This window comes from Polypterus senegalus, chromosome 7 (genome assembly GCF_016835505.1).
Source record: "Polypterus senegalus isolate Bchr_013 chromosome 7, ASM1683550v1, whole genome shotgun sequence".
NCBI lineage: Eukaryota > Metazoa > Chordata > Cladistia > Polypteriformes > Polypteridae > Polypterus > Polypterus senegalus.
In genome coordinates, this window is record NC_053160.1 from 108,253,997 (window position 1) to 108,272,453 (window position 18,457).

General features: G+C 38.2%; 1 protein-coding gene across 2 annotated transcripts in view; it reads left to right on the forward strand.

Moving 5' to 3' along the window:
* The window catches only part of LOC120532774 (phospholipid-transporting ATPase ID-like), a 193,959-nt gene that overhangs the window by 147,389 nt on the left and 28,113 nt on the right, over window positions 1-18,457 (forward strand). For both annotated transcript variants that reach the window (XM_039759146.1, XM_039759147.1), the window contains one exon: window positions 8,787-8,898. In XM_039759146.1, coding sequence (XP_039615080.1) covers window positions 8,787-8,898 — 112 coding nt within the window. The remainder of the gene's footprint in view (window positions 1-8,786; window positions 8,899-18,457) is intronic.

Genomic DNA, 18,457 nt, shown 5'->3' on the forward strand with positions numbered 1-18,457 from the left:
GAATAGCGGCCATCCCAGAATCTGCAGTTATAAGTCAGTCATTGGTTACCTTAAGTAAAGCAATTTCGATCCTATGAAGGGCTCTGAATCCAGATTGAAAAGGCTCAGGCAAGTCATGCAAGTTTAAATAATAATTAAATTGAGCAGCAACAACCTTTTCTGAGATCTTAGCCATAAATGGAAGATTAGAGATTGGGCGATACAATTTTAGCTGTAATGGACCTAAGCCAGATTTTTTTAAGACAGGGGTTACAGCAGCAGTTTTTAAATCACTTGAAACAAAGCAGGTGCGGAAACTAAAGTTGATAAAGTGAGAAATGGGAGCAGAAAGTTCATCAGTACAAGCCTTAATCAGTAAAGTAGGGGCAGGGTCTAAGTGGCAAGTAGATTGATTTAATTTAGGTATTACTTCAGCAATATAAGTTGATGTAGTGGGGTTAAATTTAGATAAATAAACTGAAGATTTTGAAGTAGAAACATTTAGAAGATTTAGAAGTAGTCGACAGAGATGAGGAATGGTTGGTAGAGAAACCTTGATATATGGTCATAATTTTTGACTGAAAATAGTCCAAAAATAGATTACATTCAATCAATCAATCAACATTTATTTATATAGCACATTTTCATACAAAAAAATGTAGTTCAAAGTGCTTTACAAAATGAATAGAAAAATAGAAGACACAATAAAAAATAAACATAAGTCAACATTAATTAACATAGACTAAGTAAGGTCCGATGGCCAGGGTGGACAGAAAAACCAAAAAAAAGAACTCCAAAGGCTAGAGAAAAAAAAATCTGTAGGGGTTCCAGACCACGAGACCACCCAGTCCCCTCTGGGCAATCTACCTAACATAAATCAAACAGTCCTCTTTGTATTTAGGGTTTTCATGGAGGGACGTGATGATGATGGTCACGTAGACTTCTGGTTTTCAGTCCATCAATGTTGGTGCATCATGATGCTTTGAGTAGGTGGTGGTGGCGCAGGCCCAACATTGCCCAACAAAGGAATAAGGATTTTTAACAGCAGGTTGACAAAGTCTGTTAACTGTATGAAAAAGAGATCTAGGGTGACAAGTACCAAAGTCAATAAGGGTAGAATAATACTTCGAACGTGCAGCCGATAAGGCACATCTGTATTCCTACAGGTGTTCGGTGTAAGCCAGGGCATGAACAGCCAGACCCGTCTTCTTCCAGAGCCTTTCCAAGTGGTGACCAGTTTGTTTCATGGTACGCAATTCTGCTGTAAACCATGGAGAGTTCTGGGTTGTAGGAACAATCAAGGATTTAATAGGTGCATAATGATCCAAAATTTGTGACAATGTGGAATTATATAGACACAAAATTTGCATAGGGCAAGACAACCCAGAAACATCATGGAGACAGGAAGCACCAACAGACACAGAAAAGGATAACTGATCAATAGTCTTGATATTATGTTAGGTTATTTTAGATTTTAGACTTATTTTAGGCAGGGAATAAGTGAAACTAAATTCAATCAGCTTGTGATTGGAGATACCGATAAAGAACCAGATGTACAAACTTTCTGCAGACCAGTGGAACATACAAAATCCAGAATATGGCCCTTAGCATGGGTTGAAAAACCAACATGCTGCACAAAACTGAAACAATCCAGTACTGAACGCAGCTCACAAGCAGATGGATAGTCAGTATACACATGAATATTAAGGTCACCAAGCAAAATAACTGCAGTAGACATGACACAGACAAGAGTGAGTATTTCATAAAGATGAGAGAAATAATCCAGCTGATGCTTAGGAGACCTGTAAATTAATATACAGTAATGTGCTGCAAATCCTTTCCATTGATTTAAACAACCAGGCATCTGAGAGACATAATGTTGTGAAAATCAAAAGTGGTTGCTTTAAGACAATCACGCTGAACCACCACCAATCCACCACTTCAGCCCGTCAGACGGGGTTTAAAGAAGTAACTATAACCAGCAAGGGTAAGCAGATTTAGTTGTACTGTAAATAATCACTTGGATTTTGCCATGTTACTACAAGGGAATAGCATGTCCAGTATTTTAGAAGTAGATACGTCATTGAGGAAAGTACTTTTATTTGTTAACAATCTGAAGTTCAGGAGCGAACAATGGAGGCTTAGGTCAGATTGTAATCCTTGGTTACTCCAGTCTGGTAACTGCAGCAGGTGTCTCAGCCAATTCATCTGCCTACTGCCTTCAGATAGTTTTTTTGAAAAAACAGGTCTATCCGACCAAATTTTGGAGATAGTGTCGGCAGATGCAGAGGTGATATTAAAATGATGCAGTGAGAACTTTCCAGCTACACATTTCTTTCACTATCTTCAAATTAGGAACTTTGTTAAACAGAACCTGCCCAATTTTCCTCATCTTGCACCCTCTTCCATGATGGAAAAAATATTGCTCAATTTCTAGGACTTAGGCACCATCTCTGCAATATATTAAATTATTTTACAGTCCCTCCCTTTCAACGGTCCAAGAGGACACTTTGGAAAAGATCTCTTAATCAATATATCAGAAAAGGAGTGTAAGGTAGCAATGCAGAGAATTCACTTGAGCTCCATATGCGCAAAGCATACAATTATTCAACTAAAAATGATATATCGCGCACATCTGTCTCGCTTAAAACTGTCCAAAATGTTTCCAGGGCAAGATCCAACCTGCGAACACTGCAATCAAGTCCCAGCTTCACTGGGTCACATGTTTTGGGCTTGCACCAAATTAACATCATTTTGGATCAAAATTTTTAAGTGCCTTTTAGACAGCCTTGGTGTCACAATCCCACCTAACCCATTAACAACTGTGTTTGATGTTCTTCCAGATGGGTTTAAAGTGGAGAAGGACAAACAAACTGTAATTTCATTCACTACACTTTTGGCACGCAGACTTATTTTGCTAAACTGGAAGAATCCTAACTCTCCTCTTTTAAGTCAATGGGAAACTAATGTTTTATACTATTTGAAATTGGAAAAATCAAATTCTCAGTTAGAGGATCTGTACAGAACTTTTTCAAAACCTGGCAGGATCTAATCAATAATATTATATAATAAGCTCTTAAAGCACAGAGGAAGAAATTCTCTCTGCATTTTTTTTTGTTCTTTTTTTCACCTTATAAAATTTCTTGAATTAGGAATTTGTTAGTGTTCGCATACCCTTTGGGGTCAGAGTGCAGGATCAGCCATTGTACAGCACCCCTGGAGCAATTGCAGGTTAAGGATCTTGCTCAAGGGCCCAGCAGAGTAGTATCTCTTTTGGCAGTGACAGGGATTTGAACCAACAACCTTCTGGATAACAGTGCAGATCCTTAGCCTCAGAGCCACCACTCTTCTCCATTCAGCTCTGTTGCCCTATTAAACTAATCAATTTACGTATGTTTACAAGCTTTAAGTTTTACTCTGTTGGCCATGCTCTCTTTCTCAGGTGTGGGGGACAATTTGTTTTCAATCCTATTTTTTGTAAAAATTGATCTATTTGTATGGAATGATTACAATGAAATTAATAAGATTAAAAAAAAATGACGCAGTGAGGAGCAGTGTATATACTGCAAATGAGCAATGGCAAGCTCCACTCATAAGCCGTATGTCACTGCATCCAGTCTGGAGTGCATACGGTAAGCACATTGTGTTGAAGAGTATGTAATCATCATCAGAAAAAGCAATATCAGCCACTATCACGTTAGCCAGAACCCATAAACTAACTCCAACTGAGCAATAAATTAAGTCAGCTAAGGAAGTCTTAATCCTAGTCAACTAAGAAAGTAAGGACTTATTCACCAGCCATGCCGGCTCTTGGAGAGTACAGGGAGAGGGCTCACGAAATATAGGCAGCAAACGGAATAAAAATTTACACAAACTCCAGCATGCATCCAGTGAGAATCCGTCCATAAAACATAAACTAGCACGAGCAAGGCATAGGACATAGTAACAGCAACAAAGCAAAATAGAGCAAAAAAAAAAACATCGATGAGAAACAGCAGCCAGATCACACACAGCTTACTCTCATCCAGAACCAGAACTCTTACTCATGTTATTGATTAGATCCTGCCATGTTTTAAAAAAGTTGTGAACAGATCCTCTAAGTGAAAATTAGATTTTTTTCCAATCTCAAGTAGTATAGAACATTGATTATCGACTGACTTAAGAGTGGTGGGGTGAGATTCTTCCAGTTGAACAAAATAAGTCTACGTGCTAGTAGTGTAGTAAAAGAAATTACAGTTTGTTTGTCCTTCTCCACTTCAAGCCCATCTGGGAATGCACCAAACACAGCTGTTAATGGATTAGGAGTGACTGTGACATCAAGGATGTCTGATAGGCATATAAAAACTTTTGTCCAGAATGATGTAATTTGGTACTTGCCCAAAACATGTGGCCTAGTGAAGCTGGAGCTTGAATGCAACGTTTGCAGGTTGGATCTTGCCCTGGAATAATAATATTTACTTTATGAAACTTTAGACTCTATCAAAGTACTCTACATGTGAATGAATGCACTCATCCCAATGGTTTTCTCACTTGTGGAAACATTTTTGGAATTGCTGAAGAGAAACATTGTCCAATGCCTGCAATGATTTTTCTTTGACTTCCTCTAATGTACACAAACACTTTCCTTGTTTTGAAAACAGTTCTTTTTTCATATGCAGGAACAAGAAAAAGTTGCACGGAGCAAGGTCAAGTGACATTTACCCTTGTTTGAAAAGCGAAAACCACTCACTCTACACCTGTGTTTTACTTAAAGCTTTCTTTTATTAAAGGAGTTTCAAGCATCACTACAGTTTCAGCAGCTCTTTTCCCTAAGAGAAAACAAAATTTAATACAGACTCACTGTTGTGATGGGTGATTCCAATTCCGGTTATTTTTGGGTACCCCCTCGTATGTATGGGAAAGGCATGGTGTAAAGAAGAAATATAGTGAACGGGTGGTGTTATGTTTCAAGAACTATAAAAGTTTGCAGATATTCCAATAAAAGATGCTTCACTTATCTTCTGAAAGTTTTGTAAAATATGTCTCATTCATGCTGTAGCACTGTCCAACTGTTCAAGGAACAGGTTGTTTATTTAGAAACTTTGGATTAAGAACTTCACAGTGCCTTATGAAGGCAAGTAACCTGGTGTACATTAATGATTTAATTAATAGCTGTACACACAAATTCTATTTTTGAGCTTGATTGTCTGATGTGAATACACCTCCCAAATACAGTCTGGCTGCAGGACCCTGAGACATCATTCAAGGCCCTGCAGCTGCAGGTGTAAAATGTAGTGTTTTGGCACCAGGCTGGCTCAAAAATGTACAGTTGTGATAATCCCTGTGATGGTTCGGGTTGGCACTAGCAGCCTGTCACAACTTGCACATGGAACTGTTGACCGCATGACCGGGACAAGCTCTACAAGGAGAATACATACAGTCAAAGGTAGGTACAAAGTTAAAGAGTGTTTTTATTGAAACAAACAGTGTTCCAAAAAAGTGCAGGGGTCTCTTTAGGGGTCTCTGCAGCCAGAGTAAACATCCAACAACAGTCTTTACAAAGGTTTGGCTTATTGCCGCCAATCTAGGCATTTGTGGGACACTACATTAAGCCTTGCCCACTTCTACTGCCACTGTTCATTAACTTTCAGCTGAGAAACATCCTCCTGGTGTCCTCAGCAGTAGCGACCTCTACCCGTTCTAGCTCCAGTGACACACATCCCTTGGGCCACATTCCCAACCACCTGCTTCTCCTCTGTTCCTCCATGATTCTGCATTCTTTCACATACATTTCGTTCACTTTCATTTTAACCACCGTTCTGTTCTGTTTTGTCTTTCTGTTCTTTTCCTCCTTGTCCTGCTCATGCTCTGCACAGAGTCAATGAGGAAACTGAAACCAACTGCACCCTAATGTGAATGCATGACTAGCCTCAATATGCCTATTAAACATCTTGTATGCACATGCACACTCACAGAGCCTGAGCTGCACCATTTTTATTTAAAACTATACATCTCATCAAAATCTCCAAGACTAAAACATTGATTTAGTGCCAAGTTTTCCAAAGTACAGTCTTCATACCACAGCTATTTCTCAGTGGATAGGCGCTAATGAAAACAAAATCACAAGATATACAAAAATAAAATAATGAGGCAGAATGTCAAAGATAAAAAACCATCACGAGTGGTGCGCATATATGAAATTGTCTTCTGCCAGTTGTTTGCATGCATTTTACACATCTGTCAGCATCAATGTCATTTTACTGTTTTCGATGACAAGCATGTTGCAACAGGTTGTTAAAAACTGGGAATTCTCTGTGTTATGAAGTTTTATTGTGTCAATATCCGTCAGAAATCAAGCCAGTGTTGAGTTATCTTAAAATGTTTTGAATTAATTATAATAAACCATTATTTAACATGGATAAGTGGATGAAAATTGTTTCTCTTAAAAGGAAGCACAGCCTAGACAAAGAATCAGAAGCTAGCACTTCAGCATTGAGATGATTGTTCAAAATTCTTAAACTTCTTTTCAAAAAAGAAATGTAATGCAGCTTTAAGAAAATATTATTCTAAGCACCTTGGATATGAGTTTACTTACACTCAGGGAGAAAACACTCCTTTTCCTCAACATGTAATTTGCTATGAAAAGCTGTCAAACTGTTCAATGAAACCTTCTCTTCAATTGTGATATTTACATACAAAACCCAGGGACAATAAAGCATTGGAGTAAATATCAAATTAACTATTTCTCCATAATAAATATGAAAGTGACTGTAGATTCATACTGTAAAAAATAAGTTTTAGGATTTCCAAAGCAGGCAAAATTCATATAGTTAGTGAGTTCTTAATTTTGCCAGCACCTGCGGATGGTATATTCAGTTTTAGCAGAAACAGCAGCTGCACAACTGAAAATTGTTCCATTATTGAACAACACTGTAATCATAACATATTTCAGATATTCTTTCAAATTGTAACTTTTAATTTCGTTGTACTTGTGACAATGACAATAAAGGATCATTCATTCATTCATTAAAGGTAACAATTCATCAAAAAAGTGAAGGCTAGTACATATAATTTGATTTAAGTGGATGAAAGTACCCTAGTAATATTTGGAGTTATTGTATTATTTATGTTATTATGTTATTTTTCCTTCAATACAATTTACTACTATAATTTTCTTATTACATGTTGTATGTTTTATTCATATTAACATTTTTGTGGTATAAAATCAATGGCAGTATATCAATTCAACTAAATTACACAGAGTGATATGCCGTTGAAAACATTTGGGAACTCCTGGTTTAGTGGATAAATATGTATACTGAGCATAAATAAAATAAAAAATGTACGGGCATTTTGTTAAAAAAAGCCTAATATATCAAATTAGTGTATACTTTCAGTAACATAAGGTAGTTATAGTTTAATTGAAATCTCCTTAAAACAAATTACATTAATATAATATCTAATAGTATTTGAATGTTAATTATACTTTAACATTTTCTGTGAGTACATTAATGTTAGCTTTAAAATTCTTTCATTCTTTCAGTGCCAGGAAATTAATTTTAGACATGAAGATATCTGAAATGCATTTTTAGATTTCTTCATTATATTTTGAGATGTCTTGAACTAATATCTTGACCATTTTTTTTACATTATATTTACTCATTTAGCAGATACTTCTATTCAAAGTTACTTACAGAAAAGATCAAGATTATCAAGTGAACATCAGTTTGGAAACTGTTTTGAACCAAGTGTTACAGAACAAGGTTGTAAAATTAGCCATCACATGTGAAGAGCTCTAATCAAAATGGAATGATACATGACTAATCACACTTTTTTTAGCTACTAAGAACCTACCTAGCATCAAAGCCATTATCAATTAGATAGATATTAACAGAACAACAGAGTCTTCAAATAGCTCTTAAATACAGTGAGGAAGTCAGCAGTTTGGATGGAGGTGAGTAGCTCATTCCACCAGCAAGAAGCTTCACATGAAGTGTCTGGATTAAAATTTGATGTCACATAGATGAGGCATCACCAGATGCCTTTCATTAGCAGACCTGAGTGGATGAGAATGAACATGATTGCCTCCATATACACAGATGCTTGACCCACTTACTACTCTATATTAAACTGTAAATTTCCCCTTGGGTGTGAATTTCCCCTTGAGATTAATAAAGTATCTAATGCTTGAACTACTTACTACTCTATATTAAACTGTGAATTTCCCTTGGGATCAATAAAGTATCTATCTATCTATCTATCTATCTATCTATCTATCTATCTATCTATCTATCTATCTATCTATCTATCTATCTATCTATCATCGCCCAGTATTCAATATGTGTTGCTGCATGTGTTTTCTCTCATTGCTTCTGTACTTTGTCAGTGTCTGTCTTTTCCACCATCTTTTCTGTCCTTTCACCAGTGGGCTGGTAGCGCTCATTCAATTTGTACAGCTGCAAATGCAAAGTGATTTGGAAACATTGTTATTAGTGATTTATTTCACATTGTCTGTGAAAGGCTCACAAGTTACATCACCAGTCTTCCTGTCTTTCCCAGGCAATCAAATGTGATATTTTTCCAAATACAGAATAATATACAAAAGTTGATTCCAGACTTTTCATGTTTGTTTCACTTTTTTCACTGTTTGAAAGAGCATCAACATTTCATTAGGAATAACCTCTCATCAATGGGTACTGTATGTAAGTTTGCACAATGTCTGATTTAGCAGGAAAGCTGTCAGTATGTGTATCCAAGGTGATAAAGAGTCATCATCCCTTCCAGGTTTTACTTCTGCATGAAAATGTGCTTGTCTCTTTCTTTTTCAGCTTCTGGGTGCAACAGCCATTGAAGACAAACTACAGGATGGTGTTCCCCAAACAATTGAGCAGCTTTCTAAAGCAGACATTAGGATCTGGGTGCTGACAGGAGACAAACAAGGTAAAACCTCTTTATGTGGCCAAATGAGCTGAAGAGTTGTAGAATTCAATCTGAAAATGAGCTTTTTTCATTTTGTTCATGAATGTCTGTGTCTGGAAAAGACTACCTTCAGCCACTCTCTCAGGATACAAAATATCTTCATATTTTGTATATATCTTTTTCGTGATCATAATATCAGGTCTTTTTGTCCATAATTTAATGTGATCACCCTTACAAATGCTTGTGTGTCCACCTTGTCTTGAATCACACTCTGTCAAATATTACTTCAAATGCTTGTTAGTATTTTGGGTCCCAGCAATGCTGAATGTTGTGTGGTGACTCAAAATAGTCATATCAAAATTATCTTTGGTGTGCAGAAAATGAAAATGAAACATGAACAATGTAATTTAGTCTTGAGAAAATGTTCTAGAGCATAATATAATATTCTTTGGGAATATTATAGATTATTTTAGTACATTACACAGAAACCATTCAATAGTTTGTTTTTTATTCTTCTTTAGATTTTCCTAACTTGCATTAAATTACGTAGATTTCCAGGAATGATAACGCATATTGCATCAGTAATGGATGCAAGCATCTTTCCTCTACTCACTCCCTTCTCAATTTTTTAACTTAAGCGTGGCTGTTTTAAAATTTTCATACTAAAAGACACAGAAGCACTTTAATTAATCTATCTTCTCTCACAATACTCAGATCCATCATCTTCTAAGTAGAGATCTAGAGATAACAACTTAGAGTATCAATTAGAATAAATGAATAATATCTTGTTTAGAAGGAACAAAAATTTCAAAAACCTCTTTCATCTTTTACCTAATTTTCCCATTAATCCAATTGCACTACTTCACTTTGTGTCCTTAAGATCATAGACGGGTATAAAATAACTTCACTCTTCAGTTTAAGTGAGAGCTATGCTATACATCACAGCAGCTTGTAAAATATACAAACAAGTAAAACAGTAACATTCAAGTGCATTCAGTGGCATTTTTGTTTATTAAATAGTTTTGCATCAATGAGTCAAATTCAAAAATAGTGTTAATAGAATGCAATCACATATGTTAATAGACTACATTAAATGTATGTTTTAAACAACACTTTACAATATCATATAGTTAAAAATGTAGCCTAAATAGGCTTGCGTTGGCTCAGTAGCTTTAATACACAGCAACATGAAAATCAATTAATGTCAGAATGTCATAGATTGATGTGTATTAGTGGTGGAGGGTCTGTTACTAACTGTTGTTCAGTTTTCTTAAACATAACATCTTTTAAAATATACACAATAGAGTAATATCCAATAATTAGCAATTGAAAAATATCTATTAACACAAAATGACCAATACTGGTATAAAATCAATATCAACATTATCCTAACATGACAGACCTTTGCTTTTATACTTGTTGCTGATTACAGTCTGGAAAGTCCTTTTCAATTTTGGTCCGGAGCATGCAGCGTCCATTTCTTCCCAAAAAAATCTTGGATGCTGATTTGTCTAACCACAAAAAATATTTTCACTGTGTGACAGTCCATCCCAAATGCCTCTGGGCTAGTAGAGGTTGACACCGCTTCTGGACATGGTTAACATAAGGCTTTTTTTGCACAATAAAGTTTTAAGTGGCATGTGAAAAAGTATTCTAGTGCTTGAGAAAGTATTACCATAGTTTGTATAAGCTGTTAATGAGTGACAGTTCTTGATGCAGTGCTTACTATCTGAGGGATCGGAGATCATGGGTGTTTAGCTTATACTTGTGCCCTTGCCCTTTACACACTGAAATCCCTCTAGATTCCTTGAATCGTTTAATGATATTATGCAATGTAAAGGCAGAAATATGCAAATCCTTTCCAATCTTTAAGGAACATTGTTTTTGTTGACAAACTGGAGATCCTCTACCCATCTTTGCTCCTCAAAGACTCATGATTACAATCACTTGTTGACATCACATGATTATTCAATTATTTTACTTATTTTATTTCATCACTGGCCATAATTTACCCCCATTCCACCTTTTTTGGAATTTGTTACAGGCCTGAAATGCAGGAGTGGATATATATTAACAAATGAAATGAAGTTGACCACACAAAACATGAAATATCTTGGGATCATAATGAAATAAAAGTCAAAATAAATTTAAGAATCACTGTGTTTTTTATTTGCAATTTCCATACCACCAAACTTTTTCTGATTTGGGGTTTTACAGTATATGTGGGAATGAAAGATCATGGGCTTAAACCACTGAAGCCTCTCACCTTCCAACACCATTATTCATTTTTAAACTCATCCTAGGTTCATCAATTAGGGCAGTTGCACCTTTCCCGTGTTATTAATTCAAACACCATTTGGCTGCATGTTGATAATGTCAGTTCTTTACAAAATAATCTGCAGATAATATTGTACAATCAATTCAGTCTTATATATGCTTGCATTATTGCTTTTCCCTTCGATTTATTTCTAGAGAAGTGACTTTTTCATACTGTATTATTAAACTTGCCTAAGGCAAGCAGAAGAAGGGTGCTGCTGTGTGAGCTGCTTTCGAGTGTGCTCTGCTGAGCATGTAACTCACTTACATCGGGCATCCAATGAAGAATAAGTGTGCACATCTCATCAAAAGTGGTTCATAGGAAGCTAAGTTGTTTCATGCAGACAGACAGACAGACATGGGCTTTCTCAATAGGTGCTTCACACATTATATGCAAATGCACTTAAAAAGATAAATTCTATTCCTTCTTCCATTTACTGACTCCACTTAATCTAAATTCACGTGTGTAGGGAGCCAGAACATATCCAACTGGCTTTCAGCACAAGGTAAGAAGTAAACCTGGCCAGTTTGTTGCAGGATACTCTCCTGAACATACTCACAGATACTCATATTTGGCCAGTTTAAGCTCACCAGTAAATATGATTGTCAAATCTTTGGGTAATTGAAGAAAACACATACAGACATAGAAATGATGCACAAGCTTCACCCAGACTATGACCCACCCATAATTTGAAGCATTTTCTATGAGTTGTGAGGCAGAAATACTAGTATCTTTAAAATCTAGTGAGAAATACTTAATGCATGCAATAAAAATAATTCCTCTTTTTTATGTACTCCAGAAAAATGATTTTAATGTTCATATGGCACAGTGCTTGGGAAAATCCATACAGGAGTATTGATAAGAAGGTCAATTTCCTCTGAGTGAAAAGTTTCAATAAAGTAAGCTGTTTTTCAAATGTTTTCCTTGAATGTACTAAAATAATAAAAATGACTGAAAAAAACAAACAGATTATGTTTGCATATATTTTTAAATGCTAAGTAACTATGGTCAGCCTTTTCTGATAACAAAAGCTCAGTTGGCAGTTAAATTTCAGTCTGTCAGGTTCTCAGTCTTTTTCAGAATATAATTTTTTTATTTTCAGACTGATAGAAATAAATTAGTGAAAAACTGGAATTTTACAGGCTCTCTTCATATTTTTACAGTACATGACTGTGGTGTAGTGGGTCCACAGCTCAAGTCAAAAAGGCCACTTTTTAAATAAATAGTCACCGTACTCGTAGCTTAGAGAGGGGTGTGGTGGAGTGGCCGGAGAAGTTCCCGGGTGATTCGTGATGCGGAATGTCCTCGCTTAAGTGCACAGGTGAAGAGTTGTCTGCATCCGTAATTGTTGCCGGGAGCTGCTGATTGCCACACCTGATCCACGTCCCTGAATCATGCAATAGAAGTGCGAGGCAGAAAAGAAGAAAGAAGTGAGAGAAAGAATGGGAGATTAATGAGGAAGATGCCAGGAAGCAGGATGGAGAAAGCCGGTGAGGGAGAACGAGTGAGCGAGCGAACGCTGACTCGCGCTGATTGCAGGCAGCTGGGAGAGGTGAGCCTGAATGGGGTGTTTGGCCAGCACCCGAGGGCCTACCATAGTGGTCGCTCCTGCTGAGCGCTTGTTTAGCGCAGGAGTGACTGGGAGAAGGTTGGCTCGCCACAGCGAAGGCAGCGGGAGTCAGGGTCTTGGGAAGTGGAAGCCCAAAGTGTGAGCATCCTGGTCGCTGGGGAGACCAAGTCTCGGTCTGGGTGAGCAGAACTGGAGCCAGGGATCAGAAGGGCCACCAGACCAGTACAGTGAAGAAGATCAGCTGTATGTAGGGTGACTCCCCAGTGCATAGCCTGGATGGAAGAAGCAGGGGGTCACCAGTACAAGAAGGCACCAGGCCTTGTTTTAAAAGACTGCTTCCAGCCATTGTTTTAACCTTGGTTTTAAAAGGATTTTGTTATTGCGTTTTTAATCTTCACCAGTTCACTCATTTTTATTGGATTATTTATTTATTAACCTTTGAGAGACACGGCACTATTTATTTGAACACTGTTTTGATTTTGTTGCTGTTTTAATAAAAGCATTTTGCAGTTTTTGCACCATCCCCTTGCTTCATTGTTGTGCCTCACTGTCCAGCTCATTGGTGACATTACTGACCGTGTCGGGTTCAAGAGCTCCCAGAAGCCAGATGGAGCATGGAATGGAACCTGCACCGTCCCAATGACTGGAAACCTGCGGCCCATTAGGCCATTCCTTTTCTCCATTACACTGCACAGAGAAAATTGAGCAATCTGGTGAAAGGTGTTGTATAGTTCTTGTTTTCTAACTTACAGGTGCTGGTCATAAAATTAGTATATCATGGCAAAGTTGATTTATTTCAGCAATTCCATTCAAAAAGTGAAACTTGTATATTAGATTCATTCATTACACACAGACTGATGTATTTCAAATGTTTATTTCTTTTAATTTTGATGATTATAACTGACAACTAATGAAAGTCCCAAATTCAGTATCTCGGAAAATTAGAATATTGTGAAAAGGTTCAATATTGAAGACACCTGGTGCCACACTCTAATCAGCTAATTAACTCAAAACACCTGCAAAAGCCTTTAAATGGCCTCTAAGTCTAGTTCTGTAGGCTACACAATCATGGGGAAGACTGCTGGCTTGACAGTTGTCCAAAAGACAACAATTGACACTTTGCACAAGGAGGGCAAAACACAAAATGTCATTGCTAAAGAGGCTGGCTGTTCACAGAGCTCTGTTTCCAAGCACATTAATAGAGAGGCGAAGGGAAGGACAAGATGTGATAGAAAAAAGTGTTCAAGCAATAGGGATATCCGCACCCTGGAGAGATTTGTGTAACAAAACCCATTCAAAACTGTGGGGGAGATTCACAAAGAGTGGACTGCAGCTGAAGTCAGTGCTTCAAGAACCACCATGCACAGACGTATGCAAGACATGGGTTATAGCTGTCGCATTCCTTGTGTCAAGCCACTCTTGAACAAGAGACAGCGTCAGAAGTGTCTCACCTAGGCTAAAGACAAAACTGCTGCTGAGTGGTCCAAAGTTATGTTCTCTGATGAAAGTAAATTTTGCATTTCCTTTGGAAATGAAGGTCCCAGAGTCTGGAGGAAGAGAGGAGAGGCACAGAATCCACGTTGCTTGAGGTCCAGTGTAAAGTTTCCACAGTCAGTGATGGTTTGGGGTGCCATGTCATCTGCTGGTGTTGGTCCATTGTGTTTTCTGAGGTCCAAGGTCAACGCAGCCGTCTACCAGGACGTTTTAGAGCACTTCATGCTTCCTGCTGCTGACGAACTTTATGGAGATGCAGATTTCATTTTCCAACATGACCTGGCACCTGCACAAAGTGCCAAAACTACCAGTACCTGGTTTAATGATCATGGTATCCCTATTCTTGATTGGCCAGCAAACTCGCCTGACCTTAATCCCATAGAAAATCTATGGGGTATTGTGAAGAGGAAGATGCAATACGCCAGACCCAACAATTCAGAAGAGCTGAAGGCCACTATCAGAGCAACATGGGCTCTCATAACACCTGAGCAGTGCCACAGACTGATCGACTCCATGCCATGCCACATTGCTGCAGTAATCCAGGCCAAAGGAGCCCCAACTAAATATTGAGTGCTGTACATGCTCATACTTTTCATGTTCATACCTTTCAGTTTGCCGGCATTTCTAAAAATCATTTTTGGTCTTAATTGATATTCTAATTTTATGAGATACTGAAATTGGGACTTTCATTAGTTGTCAGTTATAATCATCAAAATTAAAATAAATAAACATTTGAAATACATAAGTCTGTGTGTAATGAATGAATGAATTCACTTTTTGAATGGAATTACTTAAATAAATCAACTTTGTCATGATATTCTAATTTTATGACCGGCACCTGTATGTGTTTGGCAAGTTGTTTGTTTACAAATCATTGTTGGTATGGCTATGTCTGTGTCTTTTATACCTCTCACAATGAAATGTTTAATGAGCTTACTAATCTTTGTTCTACTTTCAGGACTTCTTATTAAATCTTTTAATTTTTAAACATGACACTTGCCTTATGCACTGTAAGTTTAAAGATGTCGATACTGGTAGATATCAGTCTACTAAATGTAAAGAATGAAAAAACACAATACTTCCATCCACTCCTGTGTTATCAGAACCTCATGGGCCACAAGATCAATCTCTGAGGCATTAGATGCACGGCAGAATCTAACCTTGGACACATTCTATGCTAGATATTGACTATGAGTACAGAACTGTTTAGTTCCAAGTGGAAAATTGCAAAGGAAATGCACAATGATGACTGTTTGAGATGAACAGCTGCCATTGCTGATAGCCACACCCAGAATAAGTGTCAAGAAGATGAACAGTACAAAAAAATATTGTGTAACTTGAAAAATCACCATTCATACCATTGTCATTCACATATAAAGTGAACTAGTTGTGTGTAAGAGAAGATTATGCAGGTTTTTTCTTCTTTGCAAAGACTTGTGATCAGCTTAACTGTGGTGTTGTAAAATAATATATTAAGTGTGAATGTGTACAGTGTATATGTTTGAGAGGGTGGATAAAGGTGGTTGTTATGTAGAGGTGCAACATATAAAAGCTTTTCAAACCCACAACTTGTTCCCTATATCTAGTGCCAACAAAAGTAGTAAAAAGTGCAATGGATGTTCTAGCAGCGCCTATTCTTAACATTATCAATAGTTCATTATTGCATTGCACAGTACCTGATGCACTAAAAGTGTCAGTCATTAAACAATTACTTAAAAAGTTAGACCTAGACCCACACACACTTATTAATTATAGACCCATTTCAAATTAACCCTTTCTCTCTAAAATACTAGAAAAAGTAGTTGCCAATCAGCTTCAGTCACACCTTACACATTACAATTTATTTGAGAAATTCCAGTCTGGCTTCTGCACTAGTCATAGTACAGAAACAGCACTAATGCGGGTTGTAAACAACATTCTGATATTCTCTGATGAAGGAAACTCCACTGTAATTATGTTGTTAGACAGCATTTGACACCATTGACCATTCTATTTTACTGCACAGGCTAGAAAATGATGTTGGGCTTGCAGGCACTGTGCTTGCTTGGTTTAGTTCTTATTTATCAAATCGATTCCAATACATACAGAAGTGTGCTGACAGTACTCCATCATTATACACAGAAATGAGGTAAGGTGTCCCGCAGGGCAGTACTGGGATCTTTACTGTTTTCACTTTGCATGCTTCCACTGGGATCTATCATTAGGAAACATAATGTTAATTTTCACTCGTATGCAGATGATATCCAGTGTGAACTTTGACCCGGACACAGACAGACGGACATCGTTGGCTCCACCACACACTGTTTATTTACAATAAATATATTTAACAAAAAAGTCACGTGCACAAACCCCAGTGCCTCTTGCACCGATTCCCCCAATGTCCAGGCCACACAGTACTGTGCCTTTTTTCCGCCTGGCCGCCTCCAGTCCTCACTCCAGCTCCGTCCTCTTCCACCCGACTTCCACTGCTGACTGGAGGCGGCCCCTTTTATAGGAACCCGGATGGGCTCCAGCTGCTTCCCGGCAATCTCCCGCGGACACACCCCAGTGTGGCGGAAGTGCCGGCTGCGCACCCGGAAGCCGTCCGGGTGTCCCCTGTCGTCATCCCCCCGGCACTTCCGCCACCCTCCTGGGATAATAAGGCACTGGGGCGCCGCCTGGCGGTGGCCACGGGCCCCTACAGGGCTGGGCTTCCAAGCCCTCTACCCGAGGCCTCCAGCATAACCAGGACGGACGCCCCCTCTCGGTCTGGAGGAGGCACAAGCCCTCCTCTGGTCCTCCTGGGTGTCCCGGACTGGCTCCAGCCCCGGCCGGGGACCACACGGGATATACCGACATCGGGGTCTGGAGGAGGCACAAGCCCTCCTCTCGTCCTCCTGGGCGTCCAGCCGGGGACCACACCAGTTATACCTTTCATTTAGATCAAATTAAGTTTCTCCAATGTTGTCTTTAATTAGTTGTGTCAATGAATTAAATGAGTAGATGGACGAGAACTACCTATCTTTACACACTGATAAAACAGAGATGTTAATTATTGGAGGGACTGATGCTGATCACAACAATATTTTGTCATCATTTAACTCAATTGGAATCACCATTAATTTTACTGAATCAGTCCACAATCTAGGAGTTATCTTTGACTCTAGCAGGTCATTTAAAGCGCACATTACAAAGTTTTCCAAATCATGTTTCTTCCACCTTAAAAATGTTGGGAAATTAAGGTGCTTTCTAAATAAACAGGATTCTGAGAAATGAATTCATACATTTATTTCTAGTAGGATTGACTACTGCAATGCGGTGTTCACTGGATGTTCAAATTGTTCTTTATACAGCCTCCAGTTAATCCAAAATGCTGCTGCAAGAATTATTACAAGAACAAGAAAATATAAACACATACCTCCAGTTCTTAAATCCTTACACTGGCTCCCAGTTAAGTTTAGGGCAGAGTTTAAAATTCTCCTTTTAACATATAAAGCCTTAAATGGCCAAGGTCTGGCTTACTTATCTGAACTTATCATGACTTACAAACCAGAGTGCACATTAAGATTTCAAGATGCCAGTCTGCTTATGATTTCAAGGATTAATAAAATAACATTGAGAGGTTGAGCTTTTAGTTACAGGGCCCCTAAACTGTGGAATGGTCTGCCTGATACTATAAGAAATGCCACTTCGGTCTCAGCTTTCAAATCTCAGCTGAAGACTCACTACTTCAGTTTAGCATATCCTGACTAGAGTTGCTAATTAACTGTACAGACTGCATCTCTGTTGTTAGTCATTAGTACTAAAACATAAGTAACATGATAGTTATAATTTGTTACTAACCCTCACCTATTCTGTTTTTTCTTCTCAGTACTCAAAAGTGGCACTTGGTGCTACGGCCCAACTACCATGTTGTTTTTTCTGCCTAAGGTAAAGTCATCCCTGTTGGAGGATAGCAGGAATTATCGGTTAGATGGGTCCTTTCATCGGATTGGCTGGCCCAGCATTCCACAGTTGTGGAATGGCCAATTGGGGGAGGCAGCTTGATGGCTGAGGTCTCCAGGGGCCTCATGTATAAATGGTGCATACGCACAAAAATGTTGCATACTCCTGTTTCCACGCTTACATTGTGACGTATAAAAACTAAACTTGGTGTAAAGCCACGCACATTTTCATGCCATCTAAATCCTTGGTGTACGGAAATTCTGTGCTCGGTTTTG